The sequence below is a fragment of the Eschrichtius robustus genome, chromosome 11, assembly GCF_028021215.1.
Source record: "Eschrichtius robustus isolate mEscRob2 chromosome 11, mEscRob2.pri, whole genome shotgun sequence".
Classification (NCBI taxonomy): domain Eukaryota; kingdom Metazoa; phylum Chordata; class Mammalia; order Artiodactyla; family Eschrichtiidae; genus Eschrichtius; species Eschrichtius robustus.
In genome coordinates this window covers 52,509,225-52,537,080 of record NC_090834.1, presented here as the reverse complement: position 1 = coordinate 52,537,080, position 27,856 = coordinate 52,509,225, and the positions used below count along the sequence as shown (strand labels likewise).

Here is a 27,856-nt window from a genome sequence, read left to right as displayed (position 1 = left end):
GGCCGCCATGAACGGGTTGTTATGGTAACAAATGACAAACCGGTGCCTTACGAATCGGCCAATGAGACGGGCCGTCTTTTCCACCCCACTTCTGAGCAGTAGGTGTTGCGAAAGCCCGGGTAGGATCCCGAGAAGAAGGTGGTGTCAGAACGTTCAGCGGAAGGGCCGGGGGCGGGGCTGGCGACCTGGCAGGGCGAGCCAATCACGCCTGGTTTTATCAACGGCCCCGCCCCTTTACCGCACATTTCCCCTCCCCTAGCTCATTTCGCACGACGCAGCGGTTGGGAGCACAGACATTTTCGGAGCTGGAGCCGCCACTACCGCCGCCATTTTGTGTCTGTGGAGAAAGAAGATTCGGTGGCGGCTGGAAGTGGACGGAGATCACCCGTGAGACGGCGGCGTTTCATACCCGAGGTTCCCCCCGTGTCGTCCCCCAACCCCCCTCCGCGGTCAGCATGTGGTGAAGCCGGAGCCGCGAGACCCGGGGAGAGGAAGAGGAGTCGGAAGGGAGGCGGGGTATCGAGAGCGGCTTCAGCTTCAGCTGCGGCGGACCTCGGAGGGGGGCCGCGGCGCAATGTCAGAGCAGACGCCGGCCGAGGCCGGTACTGCGGGGGCCCGGGAGGACGCCTGTCGGGATTATCAGTCATCACTCGAAGACCTGACCTTCAATAGCAAACCGCACATCAATATGCTGACCATTCTAGCCGAGGAGAACCTGCCCTTCGCCAAGGAGATCGTCTCTCTCATCGAGGCCCAAACCGCCAAGGTTTTTATTACACCCCGCAGCCTCCTATTCTTCTAATACTCCCTGATTTTAGTGTCAGCCTCATCCCAGGTCTCGCTTCTATCCAAAGGGGGACGGTGTTCCTCCTCTCCAACCCTACCCCCTCCAACTCAGGCTCGGTCTCTGGCCCAGGCTTCGAGCGTGGGCCTCTCTTGGGGGGAGGGAGTGGGGAGGATAAAGGGTGGAGTCCCACTTCCGCTTACCAGCTCCCTATTTAGGCCACCGCATCGTGTATCCCGCCGCACACGCTTTGAATAGAGCCCTTCGGGGAGGGGGAGAATTAAAGGCAGTTCGTGGTGTGGGGAAGTAAGAGTTAAAACCATTTGAACCCCCTGGGATGGTGGGGAGTGGTTCTCCCCCCCGTCCCCTCGCCCCGAACTCTTTTGGGTAACTGTGCTCTGTGGGTTGGAAGGAGGTGAAGGGGGACCTGGGAGCGAGCTGTTGGGGGGTGGGAGTAGGGCCTTGGCCCCGAGTGGAGCAGCCGCCTGTTAGGAGTCCAACATGGCGCCTGAAAAGCACATGATGCGAAAGGGAAGAGAGGAGAATCCATTCCCTGCCAGCCAGGCAGCTGCTCACACCCGTCAGCCCCATTTTGGGGTGGGGGCGGCTAGATATAATTTGTATTCTCCTATCGGAGGGTCTCATTTGCCCCCAGATACGGGAAATTGGGGTTGAGGGTGGGGTTGGAGGGGGTGGGGAGGAGATCTTATCCAACCTGTAGGTGGAGAACTGGCCCACTGGGTAACAAGTACTTGTAGTTTTTTTTTGAAAAGTTCAGTTCCTCCTCCTCTTCCTTTTCTCTTTTTTCCTCCCTTCCTTCCCTGAAAGTGAAGACGTGCTTTGCTTCACCCCTTGACAGCAGTGGTCCTCTGCCACCCTATATTTCCCTGTAGTCCTCCTCTTCTGTGGATTCATGTGGGAGCGATTTGTCATTTAAGTAAAGTTACTGTTAAACTTAGTTATCGTAATGAGTTTTAATAGCTTCCCAGTACTACGTTTTAAGTTATTTTTGAAGCTTGTACTTATGGTTTAGCTTTTTTCTAGTTGTTAGTGATTGAAATGATCAGGATGAGCCTCCTTTTAGCAGAGTGAACCCCTTTTAAAAGGCCACTTTAACAACAACCACCAATATATTGTTTAGAGGCGCTTTCTGTCTAGTGTAAAACTGAGTGGTCTGACTTTAATAAATGGTTTTGAAATGTGTGACTGGTATAAAATTTGTGAATAAAACATATAAAATATGTATTTGTCTTTTTTATTTACCTTTGTAAGGTGTAGAATTTGTTTCCAAGACTTATTTTTATCTACGTGGTTGTGTGTTTTAAACAAAAGTCTTTAAGTGACTTGGGTTCATTCTTCTTTAGGTTCCATCCACTCTTTTGGGTAAATCTGTTCACAAGATACACGGTTTCAGGTGGTCCTTTCATACCTTAAAGAGGACAAAAAGTAAGGTTTTTTTTTTTTTTTTTTTTTTTTTTAGGGCCCAACAAGTTTGTCATGCTCAGTCTGACAGCTAAAATACAAGTCCTTATTCACCTTTTCCTGTGAATTTCTGTGTGAAACAGCTATTGTTCTTTTTTTAAAGTATGAGATTTTAAAAGGAAGCATTCCTCATACTCAACATCCTTTTTATTGATACAACAAACATGTTGGACATGAAATCTTAGTTTTGCCTTGTCGAAGGCTTAACATTAAATGCCTTTTAAAAAAAAAAACAAAAATGCACTTGCGTTTTTTAAAAAAATAACATTGATTTTTAAAAATTCTACCTAGTATTTTTGGGGTTACTAATATTCCACAGAGCCTAATATTTAGCAGCTCAGGTTGTCACTCAAAGAACCATTTCCTTGCTGGTTTTTAATGGATCCAGAAGACTTTCAGAAGTGAAAATTAAATGCTGAATATAGTGCCCACATTAAAATTTGTATTTGTGTGTGGCTACACAGAGTGGTGAAAATAGATGGACTATTTGCTGATGAAAGACAGCTGAAATTTTTTTGGCACACGTTTCCTGGTTATTTTTGTAAAGCCAGATTGAGGAAAAGATGTAACAGTCACTTTGGGGAAATAATTTAATGGGGTTGGGGTTGAGGGTGAGGGGAGGGCTTTTCTGTCATTTGGTAGCAAACTGGCTTGGTTTTGTGTTTCTGGAGGTGAATGTTTGTGTCCTTATCCTCTAGCGTTTCAGCATTACTAAACTTAAGGATTCACACTTACTTGACTCCTTCCATGAGGCAGTAGTAGCAAAAAAATACTACATATAAGAATTCACTTGTACAATAAAAAGTTAGCCTACTGAACAGATTTTGGTTTTAAAGAGAGCCTGTTTATCTTCATAAGTACAACAATGACTAAAATGGTATAAAACATGACATGGTAAGATAAAGACACAGCAATAAAGCAGTTGACGTGTTGGTACTTAATAGTTTACCCACATGCAATAGCCTTGTGAAACCCTTTTATTAGTACTGTAAAAGAAAACTTTCATACAGAGTTACTCAAAGGTTTCCTTAGTCAACTTTGGTTGTTATCAGAAGCAAGAGCACTTCCACACACTTGTATGGGCAATTGGTTTTGTGAAATAATGGTGGCATTGTGTACTGCAGAACTGTGAGCTTACCCTGGCTACAGGTAGCTGTGGGTAAGTGTTGTTCAGGGTTAAGATTCCTATACACGTGGGAAGGGTAAATGGGGATAATTTTTGTTTTCGTTTTTAAATCGTGGGTACTCCTGTGGAGTGGGAGTTAACACTTAGTTTATGTGGTGTGTCTTAATGCTCCTCAACAAGTCTGTGAACCTGCTGATGCTTTCTGGAAACTTGCTGTGCCTTCTAAAAGCCAGTGATGGGTAGGCGTTACAGTTGAGCTGGGGCAACATTTCTTTGCTTTGGAAAGGGCCGCCTGTATCGGCATCATCACACTGGCCCTGCACAAATTTAGAACTCCTGGTTTGTGCGTGTCAGAGGAAAAATATTTCGACGGAGAGTCTGTGCTGTGAAGAAAATCTTCAGGACAAATCCTGGTTTCCAGAGTCAAGTTCAACCTGATTTACATGACTCAGCGGCTGCTCCATCCAGTTTTCCTTGTATCAGTAACAGCTTGCACTTTCCTGCATGTTCATGTGCAAGTTTAAAAGTGTTTTTTTTGCCATTAACCTTCATATGTGAAGTGTACTTAATTTCTTTTGTTCATTGGATTATAGAGAAGTAATCCTAATGATTTTACAGGTAACAAAAGGTTCATAGACTTTAACATATAAAATATGCCTATGGAAATTAGGGTTTCTGCCAGAAGTCTGAAAACTTTTTTTCATAGAGTCTAGGTACATCATCATAAGTTAATGTGGGTCACAAAGCTTACACTTGGATTACAGAAAATATCCTCCCCCTTTTTTTGTCACTTAAAACACAGTTTTGTTTTGTTTTGTTTTTTAACTATACGAACCTGAAATTCCATTGAGTGTTAAATGAGGGTACTAGAGACTATGTTTTTTCTTTCCAGTAATTCTGAGCTTATTTTGTATGCTCAACTAAAGATCGTTGTAAGAGGTGAGACCTTGAACACTTAAATTTCATAAAGGTTAATATTGATTCAGAAGTATTTAATACCAACAAAATATTGAGGTCTGTATTGTACGTTAAACGCTCACTTTTAAAAGTAGTTCTTTGTTGGCAATTCATTGTACTAAACTTTTCAGTTTCTTTTTATTACTTCAGGCTCCCTCCTCAGAGAAGCTTCCTGTTATGTACCTTATGGATTCTATCGTGAAAAATGTTGGAAGAGAGTATCTCACTGCCTTTACTAAAAATCTAGTTGCAACATTTATTTGTGTGTTTGAAAAGGTATATATACATTTAGAAACATTTGAATTTTTAAAACATGTTCCTGATTAAATAAATACTTGCCTTTGTGTTGGGTTTTCTTGGGTGGTGAAATGTTTTATTCTTTTGGGCATTTAACATGCTAAAGTTAGTGTTTCGTATTTAAAGTGGGTTCTAGGTGTTTTACATTATCCATTCAAAAATAGATGTGTTTGCTTTTAGAAGTTCATTTTTTTGATTGACTTTGTTCACTTGAAGATCTGTTTCGTCACTAGAATACGGGCAAAAAGATCTGAAGCTATCAAGAGTACTTCAAATTTCATTGTTAGGTTTCTGGTGTTAGGATGTAGACTATTTCTGTCTTAAAAAAAAGAAAAAGAAAAAGCATAATCCTAGTGTGTGTCAACCTGTGATGGATGCCTGAAACTTGTGATTTTTTTTTTTTTCTGGAAATGTTTCCTCTTGTTAACTTTGTTCAAGTATATTTTATGTGAATGTTCTAGGTATGTATGAATGGTGGATCAGTGAATTGCTTTAGGTTATTTTGGAAATACTTCCCCCCACCTCTGGCCCCTCTTAGTGTTTAGAAGAAAGGCTTGTTAGTTTCTATACCTAGAGATTGTAAATTCCTTTCATAACATTGTATCTGGTAGTTTGGTTAATACAGTATTATGTTGAGGAAGACAAAGGATTTGCTGAAGTAATTCTCTTTCCTGTCAGGCTTCATCTTTCACACTGATAAAAGGGGCATTTATAAGATATTTGGGTTTAAAGATTGTTTCCTAACAAAAAATTGGTGGTTCTTATATTTTAGTAGATGCACCTGTTGTGTCTCGAGAAATCTTACAGTTGTCAGGCTTGGAGAATTGGGATTATTTTGAAAGAACTCCTCACTATCAGATTTTACTTGTTTGTTAGAACAGAAAATGGGTAGTGGCTACTTGAGGAATTTTTTTCCCTTTAAGTTCTTAGAGAAAAGAAATACTGCTAAGTAAGTATATGCAGAAGAAATTTGTAAAGCTGTATTTCAAACTGAATTATGGAGCTTGTTAATAGTGTATTGTAGACTTTTGCTAAATACTGCTTACCTGAGACTCTAGTCTAAGGAGAAGTCAACTTTGCATTATAGAAATTGGGGCACTAAACCGATTTCTTGGTTTCAGTTTCAGTATGTTCAAATTAATTTGGGTGTTTGGTAGAAAATGTTAACTGACTCTTACTGGGCCTTAACACTGAAGGTGATGAAAATGACCTTGTAGTAAATATTATCTAAAGACTCGAATATAGTCAAGGCTTTATTATTCTAAAGTTAGAACTCTAACTCAGTTTTCCCAAGTGTTAGTTTTCTCTGATGGCTAATTTAAGAAGTATTATTTTTGTTACTATGCCCATCACAAGCATGAGCAGATAAGATATAAAACTAAAGCTCATCAGTAGGTAAGATTTTGTGAATTTCAATTATTCAGGTGCCTTTCACACCACAAATAGCTTGTTCATAGGTACCAGCCATATTGTATTGCAGGAGATTAGTTAGATAGTTTTGTTTAACTTTGTACTAAATGTAAATAACTTAAAAAATTTGTCATCAGATAAACTATTTTCTAGTTGTTATTATATTTTTGTCCAGAGTGAAAGTAACAGTAGGAATACTGTGTCAAACCCTAATATTTGGGAACATTTTGTACTTCTAAAAATTTAGACTCGTCTAATTGTTTGCTTTCATGAAGGCTAGGTGATAATGACTTTAATTTTTCTAATTTTTTTGACAGAAATTTCTTTATTAACTTTACGTCTGCAAACAAATGTACTTTTAATAAATGATTACTGTTGTATATATTTACGAATTAGTAGTATGTGTGCTATATGTGAAGTAGAACAGAGATTTATGTAGCATTATACTTAATATATAAAACATCCTATAGTAACTTAACAAGCCATAGAATTGTTCTGTTGTTCTAGGTGGATGAAAATACTAGAAAAAGTTTATTTAAATTACGTTCCACCTGGGATGAAATATTCCCTTTGAAGAAACTTTATGCCCTGGATGTCAGAGTCAATTCGTTAGATCCTGCTTGGCCTATTAAACCTCTGCCCCCCAATGTGAATACATCTAGCATCCATGTGAATCCTAAATTTTTAAATAAATCGGTAAGTTTTAACATGAATGGTATATAACTAATATTTTTAACTGTCACATTTTGACTTCTCTAAAATTTCTTGCCAGATAAAAGTAACAAGAATACCCTGTGCTGAATCAGTTTAATTAAAAAAAAAAAAAATTTCCACCTTCAGGTTCACAGTACATTTAAAGTAAATGTTCTCCTTGTTTAGGTTTTACATAACATATTTATTTTGGTTTTTAAATTCCTGAAAATTTTCTGTGTGCTTTTAAACATGATTGGCCATTTAAGATTATGGATAGTGTTTATTAAGAGAGAAGCTGATAATTTTTAGCTCCCCCCTTAGCTGCTTCCTTTTTAGATGTGATTTTTTTTTTTGTAAACAAATTATTTTTTCTTATAGCCTGAAGAGTCTTCAACACCTGGCACAGTGGTCAGTTCCCCTAGCATCTCCACTCCTCCAATTGTTCCGGATATACAAAAGAATCTTACCCAAGAGCAACTAATAAGGCAGCAGTTACTGGCAAAACAAAAGCAGTTGTTAGAACTTCAGCAGAAAAAGCTGGAGCTTGAGCTAGAGCAAGCTAAGGCACAACTGGTAAGTAGAGGAGATTTGGCATTTTGAGTATTTTTAAACCTGTTTTCTGATGGATATGGAATTACTTTGCATTTGAATTGTATTCACATGTTACTTTTATTAATAGTGTAATTTTTCCACTTTTATTTTGCAAATTATGGTGTATTTATTAGACCAAATTTGTATATCCTTATTGTAAAAGTCACTTTAATATAAACTGCACTATTTTCTTTCAAATACTTTTTATTAGATTGCTGTCTTATAAGATAGTCCCTTAGTTCTGTTAAAAATTATATCATGTGGATGTACTGTCAGTTCCAAGATGGTAGGTGTGTTGTGGCAGATGTTTTTGCCTAGTCTTTAATATTTAATGAGCTTATGTTTCATGAGCAGAAATCCTTAGCAGTTTCCTTAGAAGGCTATTAAAAAAAAAGCCATCACAAAATTAAGGAGGCCAGGAAGATTATGTATTTCTGTGCATGAATAACCTTATATTAAGCTATTTTACTTAATTACTTAGCACTTGACCTTATTTGAGAGTGAGGAAGTACAGGAAGGCAGAATTTTATGAGTGCATTATCAGTGCCACTTTGAGAGGAACTAAATTTTATGACTTAGAATTTACCTGGAAAGACTTGGATGCTTGTGCAGCTGGAGTGCAGTGATTTATTTAGTAGTTTCTTAATATCAGTGTGGCCCAGAATTCTGAATAATTAGGAAGAGGGAGGATTTTTTTTTTCATTCTACCTAGAAGTTATAAAACCCCAAAGTAGAGGATTAGTAAGAAATAACAGGCCACATAAATATTGTATATGACCTTTCTCCTTTCATTTTAATCTCCACTTAAATACTAGTAGTATACACTATAAATATGGTATTGAATAAATGGATTTATTGAATAAAGCATTATATTCCTTAGTTTTTGGTTTCTTGACAAATAATCTGAATGTTTTACAGTTGTAACATGAACGTTTATCTTGTATTTCAGGCAGTTTCTCTTAGTGTTCAGCAGGAGACATCCAACTTAGGTCCTGGAACTGCACCATCCAAATTACATGTTTCACAAATTCCCCCTATGGCAGTTAAAACTCCCCATCAGGTTCCTGTGCAACCTGAGAAAAGTCGTCCAGGTCCATCCTTACAAATTCAAGATATGAAAGGAACTAACCGGGATCCCCGTCTTAATAGGTTGAGTCAACATTCTTCTCATGGAAAAGATCAGAGTCACAGGAAGGAATTCCTAATGAACACATTGAACCAGTCTGATATTAAGACAAGTAAAACTGTACCCTCTGAAAAACTAAATTCATCCAAGCAAGAAAAAAGTAAATCAGGTGAAAAAATAACCAAGAAAGAACTTGACCAATTAGATTCTAAATCCAAATCTAAATCTAAATCACCATCACCTTTGAAAAACAAATTATCCCACACGAAAGACTTGAAAAGTCAAGAATCTGAAAGTGCAAGGGTGTCTGATATGAGCAAGAGAGATCCAAGATTAAAAAAACATCTTCAGGATAAGACTGATAGCAAAGATGATGATCTAAAAGAGAAGAGAAAAACTGCAGAAAAAAAGGATAAAGATGAACACATGAAATCATCTGAACACAGACTGGTGGGAAGTAGAAATAAAATCATAAATGGCATTGTACAAAAACAGGATACAGTAACGGAAGAATCAGAAAAACCGGGGACAAAACCAGGGAGATCGAGTACTAGAAAGCGATCAAGATCACGATCACCCAAGTCTCGATCACCGATTATACATTCTCCCAAGAGAAGAGACAGGCGGTCACCCAAACGAAGGCAAAGGAGTATGTCTCCAACCTCAACACCCAAAGCTGGGAAGATTCGCCAGTCAGGAGTTAAGCAGTCACATATGGAAGAGTTTACACCACCTTCCAGGGAAGAAAGAAATGCAAAGAGAAGTACTAAACAGGATGTTCGAGATCCAAGGCGAATAAAAAAGACTGAAGAGGAACGACCACAAGAAACTGCAAATCAGCATTCTACCAAGTCAGGCACTGAACCAAAGGAAAATATAGAAAATTGGCAAAGTTCCAAGTCTACCAAAAGATGGAAATCTGGTTGGGAAGAAAATAAAAGGTAGGTTGTTAACATTTTTAATCGAGTAGAATAATGTATACATTTAAAAATACAGTGTTGATTTAAAAATTGGATAATGTTTATTGGGTGATATAATTAGTACTTTTTTCCCCCGTTTAATTCTTAAAACCCTGTGGGTTAAGTACCATTATTATTGCTGTTTTACATATAAGGAAACTGAAGTTTAGAAAGGTTAACTAATCTGCCTAAGGTGGCACATCCAGGACATGCAAGAATCAGAATTCATATCTGATTTTCCTGACTTCAAATCTTGTGCTCTTAATCTTTAGATTAACTTTTATGGTTACATATATTCATTTTAGCCAGATCCTATTGAGGATCTTTAAATATGGTCCTGAGTATTTAAAAATTTTTTATGATGTAACATAATTGCTTTTATGGTTTCAGTTTACAACAGGGTGATGAACATAGTAAAGCTCCTCATCTAAGGCATAGGGAGAGCTGGTCAAGCACTAAAGGAATCTTGTCACCTCGAGCTCCAAAACAGCAGCATCGATTAAGCGTAGATGCCAATCTTCAGATTCCTAAAGAGTTAACTCTTGCAAGCAAAAGAGAATTACTTCAAAAGGTAGCTACTGTGCTCCCATGTAGTCATTATTCTCCTTTTGTCTATAAGTTTTTTTGTAAGTACTTTTTATATTTAAAATATTGATTTCCTTTTACCACCCCTATGCAGACGAGTGAACGTTTAGCATCTGGTGAAATTACACAGGATGAGTTCCTTGTTGTTGTGCATCAAATTCGACAGCTATTTCAGTATCAAGAAGGTAAACATAGATGCAATGTACGGGATAGTCCTACAGAAGAAAATAAAGGTGGATTAAAAAAGAAACCTCTCTTAACTGATGCTGAATTAACCTACTATGAACATAAAGCAAAACTGAAAAGGACACAGGTTCAGCATTCATTTCCAAGACTTGATCTCTTAGATCCTGATATTTTTGACTACCCTTTGACTGATGCCTTGTTGTCTGGAATAGAATGTGAGCCATCCAAAAGTAAACATGCAAGTAGGAATAGTGGAGCACAGTTTGACAGAAAAGAACAATTTAGTGAAAGAGCAAGACGTCTTTCTCCTATATCTGGGAGTCGTACTTATGCTGAGAATCTTTCACCCCATGAGGGCCGGAGAAGACATGACGAGCAAGTCTCTGCTAAAGGTAGAAAAAGTTAAATCAGATTATGCCTATTGAATCACACAGCAGTGAAGGGAAAATGAACAAGCTAAGTGGGGATGGATTTTTGTGACTGTTCAGACTTCTGTTTTGTCGTTGTTTGTTTTGTTTCGGTTTTTTCCCTCAAAGGGAAGGGAAGGGAGCTGATATTTATAAGGCCAACCGTGTGTTAGGTACTTTACTAGGTTCTTTATATATGTAATCTGATTTAATCCTCACAATGACCTAATGAAATATATATTATCCCCATTTTACAGATAGGAAACAAGACCAGAGAGGTTAAATAACTTGCTCTCAAAGTCAAATAATTAGTAAATTGACTGAATGGGTGTTTTTTTTACCCAGGTGTATCTGACTCTAGAGGGCATTCTCTTACCTGCTGCTTGTTGCTGTCTTTTTCCCTCCCCTCTCATAAAGTGAGATAGTTATGGATGTTTTTGAATAAACATTTACAAGAATATACGAAGAATATTTTAGGATAATTTGATATAAATTATCAGATTCAGGGAAAATAAATTTTTTTTCTTTTTAAAAGGTGTACGAGAAGAACAGAGATCACCATTCAATGATCGTTTTCCACTTAAGCGACCTAGATATGAAGATTCAGATAAACCATTTGTAGATAGCCCAGCATCACGATTCGCCGGCCTTGATACAAATCAGCGACTTACGGCTTTAGCTGAAGATAGACCATTATACGATGGACCTAGTAGGCCATCAGTAGCGAGAGATGGCCCAACCAAGATGATTTTTGAAGGACCTAATAAATTAAGCCCTAGAATTGATGGACCTCCTACACCAGGTTCTCTTCGGTTTGATGGGTCACCAGCACAGATGGGGGGAGGTGGCCCTTTGAGATTTGAAGGACCACAAGGCCAGTTAGGAGGTGGGTGTCCTTTGAGATTTGAAGGTCCTCCGGGACCAGTAGGGACACCTCTGCGGTTTGAGGGGCCTATTGGTCAAGCAGGAGGAGGTGGTTTTCGGTTTGAAGGTTCCCCTGGTCTGAGGTTTGAGGGATCTGCAGGTGGTTTGCGATTTGAAGGACCAGGGGCCCAGCCTGTGGGTAGTCTCAGGTTTGAGGGACACCGGGGTCAACCTGTGGGTGGTCTGAGGTTTGAGGGACCTCATGGTCAGCCTGTGGGTGGACTTAGGTTTGATAATCCCCGAGGTCAGCCTGTAGGTGGACTTAGATTTGAGGGAGGTCATGGTCCATCAGGGGCTGCAATTAGGTTTGATGGACCTCATGGTCAGCCATCAGGTGGGATCAGATTTGAGGGCCCATTGCTACAGCAAGGAGTTGGGATGAGGTTTGAGGGCCCCCATGGTCAGTCAGTAGCTGGTATGAGATTTGAAGGACAACATAATCAACTTGGTGGGAACCTTAGGTTCGAGGGTCCACATGGTCAGCCAGGGGTTGGGATCAGGTTTGAAGGACCTTTAGTCCAACAAGGAGGTGGAATGAGGTTTGAGGGTCCTTCTGTATCAGGAGGCGGCCTGAGAATCGAAGGACCTCTGGGTCAAGGTGGTCCAAGATTTGAAGGTTGTCATGCTTTAAGGTTTGATGGGCAGCCAGGTCAGCCATCACTCTTGCCAAGATTTGATGGATTACATGGTCAGCCAGGTCCTAGATTTGAAAGAACTGGTCAGCCAGGCCCACAGAGATTTGATGGACCACCTGGACAGCAGGTTCAACCAAGATTTGATGGTGTACCTCAAAGATTTGATGGTCCACAACACCAGCAAGCATCAAGGTTTGATATTCCTCTTGGTCTTCAAGGCACACGATTTGACAATCATCCTTCACAAAGGCTTGAATCAGTATCTTTCAATCAGACTGGCCCATATAATGATCCACCTGGCAATGCTTTTAATGCCCCATCCCAAGGACTGCCGTTCCAAAGACATGAACAAATATTTGATTCACCTCAAGGACCAAATTTTAATGGACCACATGGCCCTGGAAACCAGAGTTTCTCAAATCCCCTTAACAGAGCTTCTGGACACTATTTTGATGAGAAGAATCTTCAGAGCTCTCAATTTGGAAACTTTGGCAATTTACCTGCTCCAATAACAGTAGGAAATATTCAGGCATCTCAACAGGTAAGTCTGTTATAGTTATTCTAAAAGTATATTGTATGCAGATATGAACCATTTTTAATGTTTCTAGTGTTTGAGGAAGGTTTTCAGGATATAGTTTATTCTATAGGTTGGAAAGGATTTTTTTAAATTTAATTTTTTTAGTAAGTTTTTGGGGGGGGGGGCAGTTTTTAATGTACTTCAAAACCCCACCTGCTAGGAAAGTGAGATGAGAGTCTTCTGGGGCTGAAATTTGCAGTTTAAATCCAAAATTGATCTTAGTTCTTCCAGGATGTAGAGAACCCTCTCAATCTCAATCTCCACCCCCCCCCCCCCAACAAATCTTTTCTTTTTTAATAGACTTTATTTTTTAGAGTAGTTTAGGCTCACAGCAAAATTGAGCTATGAGGTATAGGGCTTTCCCATATACCCCTTGCCTTCACATATGCATAGCCTCCTCTTATGGTTTTTTGTTTTGTGGGTTTTTTTGTTTTGTTTTTGGCTTCAAAGGTATTAAAGTATAATACAGTTGTGTGTGTTTCACAGACCTCTGCTACATTGTACAACTTTTGAGTCTTGATGAGCTTTATAGTAATCATAGAACTGATTTTATAGACTGTTCTTTGATTAAGAACTTCCTTAGCCTGAGTTAACAAACAAACAAGAAAATCAAATTGCCTATGCTTTTACAGTCTGTAATTCTTTTTCTTCCTCTCTTCCTACTTTTCACCACCTTTCCGTCATTCCAGTCAACTGCAGTTGTTTGATGTTAACTTGTTCTGCATACATTTTAAAATGCTTATTGAAATAGTGTTAAAGCAATATGCTTATAATTTGTGATTAATTCAGTTGATATTAATGACTACTTTTACTTGCCTGCTGAAATTCTCCTGGGCTAAATTTACTTTTTTCCAGGTAGTGACACTTTCTTACTAGGACAGATTTATTTTATGCCAGTAACATTGCATGGAAGAAAGTGTAAAACAAGAAGAAAGGTTTTAAAAGCATGTTAGAAGCATTATTGATAGAAAGCAGCCTTCTGTCCATATCCAGTGGTTTGGGAAAACAATTGGCCTCCTTAGTTAGACTTATACTCTATTGTATGTTTTTAAGAGAAATGATACTCTTAATTGACAAGATACTCTAGAATGGGACTTGAATTAGTCTTGTTCCTACATTATACAGAATTGATGGGGTTTTTATTACGCATACATACCACTGAAGGTTCACACAGGATACTGAAGAAGGCTTATAAATGGACATTTGTTTACATAGTAGCAATATGTAGAAGTCCTACCTCATTCTTGACTACAAATACAATAATTGTATGCCTGTACTGTACTTGTTTCATGACTTTTATTTTTTAACATTCCCTTAACATCTTTTACAGTCTACTTTGTAACTCAGTTTGATGGCTAACAGAATGATCATAAAGGAGTTCAGATTGCTAATTAAAGCAGGCTTTTGACATCTGTGTAAAGGAGTTAGGTCACGAGTTCTGGCCTCAGCTTTGCTGTTTACTGGCCATTATGATTGTGTATAGATCACATGGCTGGATGTCAGATTTCTATTTGTAAAATAAGAGAAAACACTGGCAAGGTAAAGTGATTTGTGTAAGGTCATACAGCTAGTTTTTGGCTACCTTATGTTTGCATGGTATCTTAAACTTTTCAAAGAACCTTCACAGCCATTATCTTATAATTCTGTGAAAAATGTAAGGGAAGGTCTTATTGTTCCTTTTTATAGAAAGCCTAGAAGTGAAGTGACCTAGTCAGGTTACACTTGTAAATCTTTATTATCATAAACAGGCCTCATGATATCTGAATATATTAACGTAATTTGAATGTTAAAGTTTTACTTAAAAATATAGAAAAGATGTTCTTAAAACCAAGATTTCTTTTGAAGGTTCTGACTGGTGTTGCTCAGCCAGTAGCATTTGGCCAAGGACAACAATTTTTGCCAGTTCATCCACAAAATCCTGGAGCATTTGTTCAGAATCCTTCAGGTATGTACTTTCTGAACTTTGTGTTTTTCGAAAGACAATTATTGTTTGATTGAGTAGCTACCTTGTCAATTTTAGAAAATGACAATTTTGAGAGGACATATGCAATTTAGAGAAATTCAATCTGACTGGAATGTTTTGTTTTCTTTCTGAGTTTGTTTACATTGTTGATGTATATTCACACTAATCCCCTTTACAACTAGAGATGGTTAGCCAGGACTTGTAGACCACAAAAAAGAGGGAAGGAGATCTAGTAGGTGGAAGCTAGAGGGTAGGGTAGGAATGTGACATTTGTGTTGAGGTAAAATGAAGTCAGTGACAAACCTCAGAAATATCAGTTACTTGATACTTTGAAGTTTTGTTTTGTGTGTGTGTGATGATCCAATAAACATTAAGTGAATACTGCAGACATCACCTTATAAGCTGATTCATTCATATGTCTTTATGGGCACTCAAGTAATAATTGTACACAACATGTTAAAAGGATTTCCTAGCTAGATGCCCATGATAAGCATCTGTGGGGTGAGGCTTAACAATATTGTTATGGATACAATAACAATAGTAGATACGTGGGCTTTAAAAATAAGTTTTAGGGAATTCCCTTGTGGTCCAGTGGTTAGGACTGCATGCTTTCACTGCTGAAGGGCCCGGGTTCAATCCCTGGTTGGGGAGCTAAGATCCCTCAAGCCGTGCTGTGCAGGCAAAAAAAAAAAAGTTTTAGTTTTAATATGTGAAAAATAAGAAGTATATAAATTATAATTACCGGAAAGTCAATATATTGAGAGCTAACTCAACCAAATTGTTGTGGTACTTGCTTTATTTCTGAATCATTAAAACAGCCATCTTCAGAAACATGCTGTAGCATGGCTCTATTAAGTTTACAAATTTAGAGTTTTCCAAAAGTTCTGAAGTAACTAGGGAAATCCTAGCAATAAGTATTAAACTGTATCATCACAGGAAGCTCACTCAATTAATTTGAAAACGTTTTGTTTTTAATTGCTAGATTGACAATTAGGATTAGTATTCTTCTTATTTTTTGTTTTCACTATAATGAAAAGGGAAGGAAAGTACTGAATATTTGGGGTCTAAAGTCAGAAGACCAGGGTTAGAATCTCCACTCTGCTACTTTACAGGTAGGTGGAGTATAAGCAAATATCCTCTCTGGGGTTCAGTTTTTTCCTCTGCAGATAGCATATGATAAAAGTCAGGATTTGCCGGGGAATTTTTTTTTTCCCCAGAGAATCAAATGAGATAGTATATGCAAAAGTACCATGTAACTTGTGAAGTGCTATATTGGTGTGTTCTCCTTTAGAACTCAGTTTTTCTTGTAGAGTAGAGGATTTGTTGTATTGGAGTTGGTAGCTTGAGATAGTGTGCAGCAGCTGCAAATTTTGCTCTTTTTTGTATGAGATAATATACAAAACCTGCATGTTTTCTTTTGCTTTTACAACCTTGGGGTGCTTATGTATACAAGGCATAGCAATATCACAGAGGAAATCACATCTTATTTCCTGGGTTGGAGGTTATTAAATGAGATGTTAGATACGCCTTCCTTCTTCAAGTTTTACTTAAAGAGATATGAAAAGTATTTAGTGTTCAGTATTTGGCTTCTGTAAGGTTTTTTCTCAAAATTTAAAGTAAAAACACTCTTTTCCTAGTAGTAAATATACTCATGTTCATTTATTCATCCAAACAAATACTGATCATTTGCTATATTCTAGGCATTGTGCTAGGATGACTTTAATAAGGTTTATCCTTCTAAGGGCTTTATAATGTAGCAGGATCTATGGACTTTTTTTTTTTTTTTCTCTAAATAGCTGTTCAGACTTCCCTAGTGGTCCAGTGGTTAAGACTCTGTGCTCCCAGTGCAGGGGGCCCAGCTTCGATCCCTGGTCAGGGAACTAGATCCTGCATGCCACATCTAAGAGCTGGCACAGCCAAATAAATTAAAAGAAAGAAAAAAATTAAACAGCTGTTCACTTGGTTGATAAGTTAGACACCATCATTGGGTACCTGAGTATGAAATTCCAAACCTGTTCTGAGAATCACCTCTTATTCCTGTTTCTAAATGCATAGAAAATCAAATACAATCTGAAAGTGTCTTAAGCTTTTTTTGTGTTTCATGCAGCTCAGAGTATTATTTTATTTATTTATTTTTTAAGTCTTTATTGGAGTATAATTGCTTTGCAATGATGTGTTAGTTTCTGCTGTACAACAAAGTCAATCAGCTATATGTATGTGTATATCCCCATAACCCCTCCCTCTTGAGCCTCCCTCCCCACCCTCCCTATCTCACCCCTCTAGGTCTTCACAACGCATCAAGCTGATCTCCCTGTGCTGTGCAGCAGCTTCTCACTAGCCAGCCATTTTACATTGGGTAGTGTATATACGTCACTGCTACTCTCTCACTTCGTCCCAGCTTCCCCTTCCCACCCTGTCTTCAAGTCCATTCTCTACGTTTGTGTCTTCATTCCTGTCTTCATTCCAGCTCCACTAGGTTCATCAGTACTGTTTTTTTAGATTCCATCTATGTGCGTTAGCATATGGTATTTATTTTTCTCTTTCTGACTTACTTCACTCTGTATGACAGGCTCTAAGTCCATCCATCTCGTTACAAATAACTCAATTTTGTTCCCTCTTATGGCTGAGTAATATTCCATTGTATATATGTGCCACATCTTCTTTATCCATTCATCTGTCGATGGACATTTAGGTTGCTTCCATGTCCTGGCTATTGTAAATAGTGCTGCAATGAACATTGTGGTACATGTCTCTTTTTGAATTATGGTTTTCTCAGGGTATATGCCCAGTACTGGGATTGCTGGGTCATATGGTAATTCTATTTTTAGTTTTTTAAGGAACCTCCATACTGTCCTCCATAGTGGCTGTATCAATTTACATTCCCACCAACAGTGCAAGAGGGTTCCCTTTTCACCACACCCTCTCCAGCATTTATTGTTTGTAGATTTTTTTTGGTGATGGCTATTCTGACTGGTGTGAGGTGATACCTCATTGTGATTTTGATTTGTGCTTCTCTAATGATTAGTGATGTTGAGCATCTTTTCATGTGTTTGTTGGCAATCTGTATGTCTTCTTTGGAGAAATTTCTATTTAGGTCTTCCAACCGTTTTTGGATTGGGTTGTTTGTTTTTTGATACTGAGCTGCTTGAGCTGCTTCTGTATTTTGGAGTTTAATCCTTTGTCAGTTGCTTTGTTTGCAGATATTTTCTCCCATTATGAGGATTGTCTTTTTGTCTTGTTTATGGTTTCCTTTGCTGTGCAAAAGCTTTTAAGTGTCATTAGGTCCCATTTGTTTATTTTTGTTTTTATTTCCATTATTCTAGGAGGCTTTTTTTTTTTTCATTTTTTTCTCTGTGTGGTTTTTTAAAATTATATAAGTTATAAGTGTACAATACAGTGATTCACAATTTTTAAAGCTTTTGCTCCATTTATAGTTACTATAAAATATTGACTATATTCCCTGTGTTACACAGTATATCATTGAGTTTATTTTATACCTAATAGTTTGTACCTCTTAATCCCTTACCCCTATATTTATATTGCTCCTACCTTCTTCCCTCTTCCCACTGGTAACCACTAGTATGTTCTTGTTCTCTGTGTGTCTACCTCTTTTTTGTAATATTCGCTAGTTTGTTGTATTTTTTAGATTCCGCGTCTAAGTGATATCGTACAGTATTTGTCTTTCTCTGTCTTATTTCACTTTGACTGTTTTTCTTTAAACAAATATTATATATACTGCCAAACACCTCAGTGCTTTACAAATATTAATTCATTTAATCCTCATAACAACCTTAGGTAGGAACAATTATTATTACCCTTTTACAGGTAAAGAGAACAGACACAGATAAGTAACTTGATCATGTCACACAACTAGAAAGTGGAATTTCTAGTTAGAATCCCAGGAGTCTGGTTGCATAGTTCATGCTCTTTTTTTTTTTTTTTTCATAGTTCATGCTCTTGATCACTAAACTTGGCTGCTGGAAGACATGTGATTAGCTAGTTAGGATTCTTAGACATATAAATAGCTAATTCTAATGAAAGGTAAATGTTAAACTATTGTGTGAAGTGGCTGTTGTAATTGACCGTTGAGGTTGATTTATTCATTCATGTAGTCAAACATTTCATTTCAACAGACATTAATTAGCCTATTGTATACAAGGCACTGTGCTAAGTGTAAAGAGTACACAATGGTTAAGGGCAGAGATTATGTATTGTATTGTGGATGCAAATTGAATTTCTGCTATTAAGAGGAATTTTTAGTGATTCAGAACTTTTTTCTAGAGGTGTGGTAAGTAAGATGCATAGTAGTGACATACAAATATATTAAAATACTGTTTTTATAGTTGAGTTAAAGAATTGTAATTTTTAAATTAGTGCTTAGCAAAATATGGAATTGGATTGATTCCTCACCAGTGAGCTTAAGGAGAAGATTGTTATCCTTGTTTCATTTATTCAGATTTTTGAAGCTTTAGTAAGCATGACACCTTTTCAGCAATAGCCTGAACTGCGTTGCAAGGGCAGTAATTCAGCAAAGGTCAGAGGGGCAGGTATATTCTGAGAAGGTGGGGGAGCTGGGGGGCTGGGCAGGAGTACTTCCATTTAGGCTCTGGGTATTTTTTTCCCCTAGAAATCTGTGCTAAGAGATGGTAGCCTACTTCATCTATGCAAAACGACCTTTCCCAATATGGTTAGGTGACGAATAGAGAATTGGAAGGGTGAAAAGTTGGACCTAGAGGTGTGGTGCTGCATTGCATAGAAGGGAGCATGAAGCTCTCTGCCCTCAGTATTCTGCTTTTCTTTGGCATGGATTTAATTGGGCAACAGTGGGTAATACTGGTTTTTTAAGATAACATGTATGTCCGTATAAAGTATTAGTGGTTTCAGTATTCGTCTTAGAATATATTTTTAAGAGGTCATGGTTTGCTGACATAAATGCAAAGTTCACTTTTGGGAGCTTTTGGTAGTTACACTGATCTTAACAAGATTTTATTAAGTTTAATGTTGATAGGATATCTTGAAGAAAACTTTAAAAATCCTTAGTATAATTTGCATCTTTAAGTTCTACTTTTAAGAGTGTTATTTTTTTAAAGGTGCCCTTCCTAAGGCATATCCTGATAATCATCTCAGTCAGGTGGATGTAAATGAATTGTTTTCAAAACTGTTAAAAACAGGAATTCTCAAATTGTCCCAGCCTGATTCAGCTACAGCACGTAAGTATGGTTCTGTAATTCATCTACACTTAGCTTTATTAAGTTATAAAGATGTATGATATGATACAATGATGTGTTCTATGATAAAAGTTCTTACAGTGATTGAATTCTTAGGTATACTTATATAGCTGGTTTATAATGAAATAAAAAAAAATTTTCTAACAAGGAACTGTTACCTTTATAGTGGACATTGTTTCAGTTAACTAACATTCCTGCAAACACCATGTGCAGACTTTTTCTAGTTATTCTGTATTATTTTAGCTTATAAAAAATAATTAGAATGTTGATGAATTTCATGAAGATTGACTTTTAAGAGACCAGACCTTATATCACTTATCAAAATAAAGAATTGTATTAGGTTCCTTGGCCAGTAAACCTAAGATCAGGAGCACTGAATAGGCAAGATGGGGCTCTCCATATGCTTCTAACACTATAGTGTTCCCCTGTAAAGAATACATGGAAACTGGTTTTTAGATATTTGTTGTGTTTCTTTTCAATTGAAGAAGTAAATGAAGTTGCTGCTCAGCCCCCTGCTGAGGAGGAAGAAGATCAAAGTGAAGATCAAGACGTTCCAGATCTTACCAATTTTACAATTGAAGAATTGAAACAGTATGTAATCTAATTTTCTAAGGTAAAAGGGACGGTGACTTTAATAACAGTGGATATTATCACTAGTGCTATTCGTCTTACCCCTCTCACTGTTTTTAAAATTTAGGAAGCCTGTTTTCCCTTTTTTAATGTGGTAAAATATACATAACATAAACTTAAGGAAGCCTGTTATCTTCTTTTCAAATATGTTTGCTGCACAAGTATTTAGGCCAAAAGTCTATCCCCAAATTTCTGTTTTTTATTATCTCTGTTTAGTATAGCAAGTATAAGGAGTTTAAGGATTAGGTGTTAGTAATCACTCATGTCTTCCTTTTTATCTCTATTTTCTCTTAATCATCACTGTTTTTTCTGTATTGATATTCTCATGCTTTTGAAGTTAAGAAAATGAGGTTTTTGTAGTCTAGTATTTAAAAAATTAAAAATTTTTTCATTTTATAGAAAATACAAATGAATAAAGTCAAGAAAATAAAATTACCTACAATTTCCACTTTATTGATAACCAGTGTTAACATTTGGTGCATATATTTTCATAAATTTTTATTGCCTTTATTATATAAAAAACATTTACAGTTGCTTTATGGATCCATTATATTGTTATGAGTACTTTTAAAAATAATAGAACAGCTAATGGGTTTCATCTTTTTTTTTTTAATTGAAGCATAATTTATTTACAGTGTGTTTCAGGTATACAGCAAAGTGATTGTTTTATATATATATATATAATATATATAAATGTATACTTTTTCAGATTCTTTTATTATAAAACACTGAGTGTAGTCCCCTGTGCTATACGGGTTTCACCCTTTTAAAGGCAATTTTTTTCAAAGTGATACTTTTCACATAGTTAAAACTTTATAATGAAAGTCTTACAGTAAAGGCTTATAATAAAAGATGGCATGCCTTTTTCCTAGTACTACTTTTTACCTGAAGGCAACCATTTCTTAACTCTTTTATCTATGGTTCTTGGCATTTACTTCTTTATTTCTTAAAAGATACATAGTTTTCTGATTTATTACATTTCTTGATTTATCCCATTTAGACAATTTATTGACTTCCTGAAAGTGAAGATTTAGGTAGCTCTTTTACTGTCCTCCCAACTCTTAGTTATAAAGCCATTTCTCATTAAATTTTTATTCAGTATTAATATTTTGACTCTAAATATTTTGTTTTCTGGTATACAAAGTACTATGTACTGTGCTTTGCTTTATTCTACTATTTTAAAAAAATTTCTGGAGTTAATAACTGCCCTGTTTGTTCACTTACTTATTCTGCATACCTATTTCTTTCCAGATAGGGAGCCCAGAATTTAAAAAAACTGATTATTGCTGACTTCAGTTTCCCACTAGTCTTCTACTTTTTCTTTTTAGTTACCCATACTATTATTATTTCTTCTGTACCTCTTTCACTGTTCTTTAGACCAGGGTGGGACAGTTGAGTTATTTAAAACCGCGAAGATCTGGAGAGGTGAAATCTAATTGTTCTGCCATCTCCACCCTGATATTGACATTAATCTAAGAACAGGCCAACTATTGCCTTATTAGATAGCAGATGATCATTCCATTATTAGCTAGAAGGAAATAAGTAACTGGGCCAGGCCTATTGATAAGAGGGTAGACACCATGTTCCAAAATTAACCAAAGTTAAGGTAAAGAGAGTCACTGACACTAGAGAATATTATTGATCTTTGAATATTAATTCTTCCAGCCAACTGTTGGCTGAAACATTATTTTGTCACATAATAATGGCTTCACCATTATCAAAATACAGAAAACCGAAGTACTTACAACTGCCTTTTTTTTTTTTTAAGGCCATTAAGTCAGCCACAGTATCAAAACTAAAGATTATTTCTGTATTTTACAAAACAGACGTTATGATAGTGTTATAAATCGACTGTATACTGGTATTCAGTGTTACTCTTGTGGAATGAGGTTTACAACATCACAGACAGATGTATATGCAGATCACTTGGACTGGCATTATCGACAAAATAGAACTGAAAAAGATGTAAGCAGAAAAGTCACTCATAGACGTTGGTACTACAGTTTAACAGTAAGTAATTCATGTGCCTCTGAACTATCTTTTAGCCTTTAAATTATATCATTCAAAAGTATATTAGTTTAAGTAATTGCTGAGCACTAACTAGTGAATTTTTTGAATAAAATTTGACCCTTAGAATATAAAAGGTTTTTTTTAATTAAAAAAAATTTGAAGAGTATGTATTTGCTTTTTGTTGAAATTAAGAGTAGAACACAGGTTTCTTCTAGTTCTAAAATTCCAAGGTTCTATGACTGATTTTTTTTGGTAAAATATTGTGCATGAAATTTATCTTATTTACAGTAGTAGTTGTAACTCTAGAGTTAAAGGAATGTTAACGTTAAGATCTTAATTATTCATTAGTTGCTTTATGTTGTCTATTAGTTATGGGGCTCAAAGAGATGGTATAATTCTAAATAATCAATATTAAAGCATATTGTAGAAGAAAGTACCCTTAACGTTTAAATGGCATTATATTGAAGGTATTCAGTAAGAGTCTAGAAACAAATGAATATACTCTTTTTAAATTAACTCTTTTTAAGGACTGGATAGAATTTGAGGAAATAGCTGATCTGGAAGAACGTGCAAAGAGCCAGTTTTTTGAAAAGGTGCACGAAGAAGTCGTGCTCAAAACTCAGGAGGCTGCTAAAGAAAAGGAGTTCCAAAGTGTACCTGCTGGACCAGCAGGAGCAGTTGAGGTAAAAGAAAAATGTTCAATTTTCTACCTCTGGTCATGCCTTTCACTTCCTTTAAGTAAATAATCATAAATATAACTTTATTTACATCCCTCTTTTAATGATTTTGAGACTTCTCGTAAGCTTTACTCTTCAATGTTATTCTTGTGATCTGGCTTCGGGTTTCATAACCACTGTAGTTGTTACATATTTATCTGTGACCAAGATCTGTGAAATGTTAACTATTTTTGCATGGAAGAATGCGAAATCCTTAGATCTTACTTTGTATTATATATTTGAACATTGTTTAAATTTTCACAAAACTCTTAAATTCCTTTCTCCACTTAACAAAATGTTTCTGTATTTTCACTTAATGGCATTAAGTGTGTTCTATTATGTAAACTTCATTTTTATATGGTTCTATTTTAGAGTTGTGAAATTTGTCAAGAACAATTTGAACAGTACTGGGATGAAGAAGAGGAGGAGTGGCATTTAAAAAATGCTATTCGAGTAGATGGAAAGGTAATTTTCAGCTCCTTATGAAGTACTTTAAAAGGAAGTATTAAGATTTTTTTTTTTTAATTTTTATAGGGGTAGCTTACTACTTTGAAAGAAAAGTGTTAATTGTATTTTTATTTTGGTTTTTAATAAAAATGGTATTTCTAAGGTATTGGACTTTAGAGAGTCAGAGTGTGTGAGTTGGAAGGCATTTTAGCAATCATCTGGTCCTGTACTCATTTTATAAAAAAGGTTGCATAACTAGTTAATGATAAATCCAGGACTAGATCTTCTGAGTCTAGTTAGTCTTCTTTCTGCCTAACCACACTATTTTGATTCTGAATTTATATTTCATAATCAAAACTGTTTCTGTCTTAACATACCATGTTATCTACTTAAATATATAAAGGAAGTTTTAAGGGAAATCAGGATGAAAATTTTGTTTTTATCCGTTTTTGTGACCAAATGATTTTCGTTGCCTTTTCAAAGATAGTTTATCTCTGGTTTAAATTTAAAAAGAAAATCATACCAGAATAGTCCATTAGAAATGAATATGCATGTGAATACTAACTTACTTTTTTGTTTTTGCTTTAGATTTATCATCCATCATGTTATGAAGATTATCAAAATGTAAGTTCTTTTTGGTTACTGTTTGTTCTCCTTTACATTGATAAATTTTATTTTCAGTTATTTTTTGCATCTGGGCAACATTTTAATTTTAATCTTGATGTGTTGAGCTGTCTTAGTTTTGATGTAGCATTTAGGTTGTTCATTAAATATTGGTGCTAGATTGATAGGGTCTGATTTAAATTTTGAAATTTTTGTATCATTCCTTGTATTCTCTTCATTTGAATCTTGATGATGTCTTCTACTAGAGTACTAGGCCTAGAGAATGAGAAGGTTCACGATGGGAATAATTTTCTAAAAGTTATGGGTAGCATTACTGCTTACTCCACTCGGCCATGTAATATAGGAATAATTTTTAAATTATCATACATGAAATACAAAAATAAATCAGTCTCTTGACCTTGGAAATTCAAATTTTCGTATTTGTAGAGTGACCATTTTTTTTAAACCAAACAGTGGAACATCTTAACTTTCAAATAATATTTGTTTCACAAGTTCAAGGGGCAGTTTGGAAGATATACTTAGGTCATCAAAAGACTAGACTTTGTAGGATGTTTTGATGGTTTTGAGGTATTTTTAAAAAATCCTTAGGGTATTTGAAATTAGGAGCAACAAATCCCAGGATATATGTAGGGGGTTATATTGGGATTAAAATATAGAAACGTGTCTAATCATTGAATCAGCTTCTTTTGTTGTTAAGTTTGTTACTGCTTTTCTTACCATAGCTCATTGCTGAGCACATATCAAATGCTCAATATACATTTTATTTATTTATATTTATTTTATTTATTTGGTTGTGCTAGGTCTTAGTTGAGGCAGGCGGTCTCCTTCGTTGCAGCATGTGTGCTCCTTCATTGTGGCATGTGTGCTCCTTCATTGAGCCAGCAGGCTCCTTAGTTGCAGCTCGCTGGCTCCTTAGTTGTGGCATGCGAACTCTTAGTTGCGGCATGCGTGTGGGATCTAGTTCCCTGACCAGGGATCGAACCTGGGCCCCCTGCATTGGGAGTGCGGAGTCTTAACCACTGCGCCACCAGGGAAGTCCCTCAATGTACATTTTATTAATTGGCTGCCGTAATGGCATGTTTTGTGGGAAAGCAGGGTTTTCAATTGCATTTGGTATATATTTATTTCTTTGCCCATACAAGGGTCTTATAAAACTAAATGTCATTTAATGTGATATTTGTGAACTTCAATCAGTACTTAAAGGGTTTTTCATTTTGTAGACATCTTCATTTGATTGTACACCATCTCCCAGCAAGACACCAGTTGAAAATCCCTTGAACATTATGTTGAACATTGTCAAAAACGAATTGCAGGAACCCTGTGAAAGTCCCAAAGTTAAGGAAGAACAGATTGATACTCCACCAGCTTGTACAGAGGAAAGCATAGCAACAGCCACTGAAATTAAAACAGAAAATGACACAGTCGAGTCAGTTTAAGTAAAATGAGAAAGGTATGTTTTTCTTTTTTTTTTTTAAAAAAAAAAAAAGCTGCTGTTGAAATCTAGAAGGTGAAGAATTTTTTATGTATATATAGACATATCTATATAAATTGTCTAGCTGAGGCGGGGCCTTCAGCTATCATTTGGTTAATAAATACATTTTAGTATTTGCATTTCCTACTGCCTGCACAGTTTCAGGTGCTTGTTGTGTGAAAGTTCTGTAGATGTGTGCAAATTTAACAAAATGAAATTGTATGTGTAAAAATGTATGATTTTCACTTGTGAAACTGTAAATTATAAATAAAAAATATTTTTGCTATCCATGGAGTGTAATATTTATGCACACCATCAAATAAAGACAGTGTTTCTGTACTTTTTATTGGGTGAAAATGGAATTAAACAGCAATTTCAACATGAGATTTTTTTCCAGCAGCTTCCCATGATTAAAGAAGCAAAGTCTGAGTTAGTTTTATCCTTCAGAGGGGGGTTGTGAGAGCACTGCAGGACTTTTCTCAAATTGAAAAGCCAGATTTGAAAAAAATTTTTAAATGAAATAGGACATATTTGCATATATATATATCTCCAGCTATAGAGAACCATCCAGATGTCCATTTTTGAAAAGAATCTAATGAAGCAACTTTTATTCTTGAACTTGGACACTGATGCCATCAAATGATTAACAAATATATTTAAGTACTAAAGGTGATTTTTTTTTTAAATGACATTTTTCAAATTTGTCAGATAACTTAATGCAGATGAACATATTTCTATTTTAAGTTACAGGGGAATCTGTAAGAATGTTAATTTGAAACATGGTTAACCTTTTTTCCTTTGTTGGTTTTGACTGAATTAGATGGATGCCATGAGATGTTAATATTCATACATGTAATAAATAGAATGATGAAGAAACTCCAGTTTGTATCTCTTTATTTCTTAAGTGCCTTTAGAAAGTGACTTCTTTTTCCTATGTCTTTCATCACTCTGTTCTTTAAAACATGAATGAGGCACCTGCTATGAGCCAGGCACTCTCAGATGCAAGATTAATCTTTTCTGCCATCTGTTGGAGGGAGATAGGCATATAAAACAATGAAATGTGTTGAGCACTTACTATATGGTAGGCATTCGCAAACTCTTTACATATGTTTCCTCTGATACTTACAAATAATTCTAAATGGTAGATGGTATCCCCAGTTTACAGATGAAATTGAATCATTCACTTACAAAATTGTAGAACAAGGATGAGAACCTGGTTTTGCTTCATTTCATTACTGCAGTTTACAAAAATGCCCTAAGATAATAGGCACACCAAACTACCTGGAGGTTGATTAAGGAAGAATTTATAGAGGTGGTGGTATTTGAGTCTTGGAGGATAAATTGAAGTGGAGTCCACATTGGTAGGAGGCAAGGGTATCTATGAAGAATGAGCAGCAAAATTGAAGGCTCGAAAACACTTCATGTGTTTTTATATGGTTAAAACCCAGTAATGTTGAATAGAACGAGTCTTCTTGGTCATGCTAAGGAGTTTGTATTACACTGATGACCACAGCAGACACTAGAAATTTTAAACAGAGGTGATATCCTATCTGCATCTAAGGTTGGCCTTTGTTTTTAAAGAATCAAGTGAATAAAAATTTAAAGAGATTAGCAAATGCTACAGAGAGGTCCAGTGAGAAAACGTGTCCACTGAATTTGAGAGAGAGAAACACATGTGATACCCCAACATATGAATATATATGAACAATGTCATGGAAGAAATGCTGGGGTCTGCATCTAAAAATGTAGGCAAAACTTCCTGTTGTGCCTTTTTTGGGGAAGACCATAACTTTTTACCAAATGCTTAAAATGCTTAAAAGTATGTCACAATCAAGAGGAAGGCGACATTGAAACCTACAAGTGTACCAAGGGTATTTGGGAAACAAACATTTAAAGACTCACAGGTGGGAACGTGAGAAATAAGCACAATTAAGTAAAATAAAACCAGCAATGGGAAAAAAATTTTTTTTCAAATAGGTAGTCAACAAAGTTACGAAATACGGAAAAATTGAGAAGTATCGCCTATTG

General features: G+C 36.3%; 1 protein-coding gene across 2 annotated transcripts; it reads left to right on the top strand.

The window, feature by feature from the left end:
* Positions 1-294: 294 nt before the first annotated feature.
* Positions 295-26,657, top strand: PCF11 (PCF11 cleavage and polyadenylation factor subunit). Of its 2 annotated transcripts, none has more exons than XM_068554697.1 (16): positions 295-766; positions 4,500-4,625; positions 6,564-6,752; positions 7,128-7,322; positions 8,290-9,407; positions 9,816-9,996; positions 10,105-10,195; positions 11,139-12,703; positions 14,585-14,684; positions 19,793-19,912; positions 20,416-20,521; positions 22,387-22,570; positions 23,098-23,253; positions 23,659-23,751; positions 24,322-24,357; positions 25,578-26,657. In XM_068554697.1, the coding sequence occupies exons 1-16, from the start codon at positions 575-577 to the stop codon at positions 25,791-25,793; spliced, it is 4,668 nt and encodes a 1,555-aa protein (XP_068410798.1). In that variant the 5' UTR covers positions 295-574; the 3' UTR covers positions 25,794-26,657. The 2 variants fall into 2 exon arrangements, with proteins under 2 accessions (XP_068410798.1, XP_068410797.1); XM_068554696.1 differs by having other exon boundaries at positions 10,105-10,588.
* The last annotated feature ends 1,199 nt before the right edge of the window (positions 26,658-27,856 follow it).

What these genes read in the sequence shown, in the direction of transcription:
- PCF11 (XM_068554696.1), top strand. Translation starts at nt 575, where the DNA reads ATGTCAGAGCAGACGCCGGCCGAGGCCGGTACTGCGGGGGCCCGGGAG. An exon ending in CTAAATTTTTAAATAAATCG is followed by an intron (nt 6,753 to 7,127) that starts GTAAGTTTTAAC and finishes TTTTTCTTATAG; the next exon opens with CCTGAAGAGTCTTCAACACC. An exon ending in ATATTCAGGCATCTCAACAG is followed by an intron (nt 12,704 to 14,584) that starts GTAAGTCTGTTA and finishes TTTCTTTTGAAG; the next exon opens with GTTCTGACTGGTGTTGCTCA.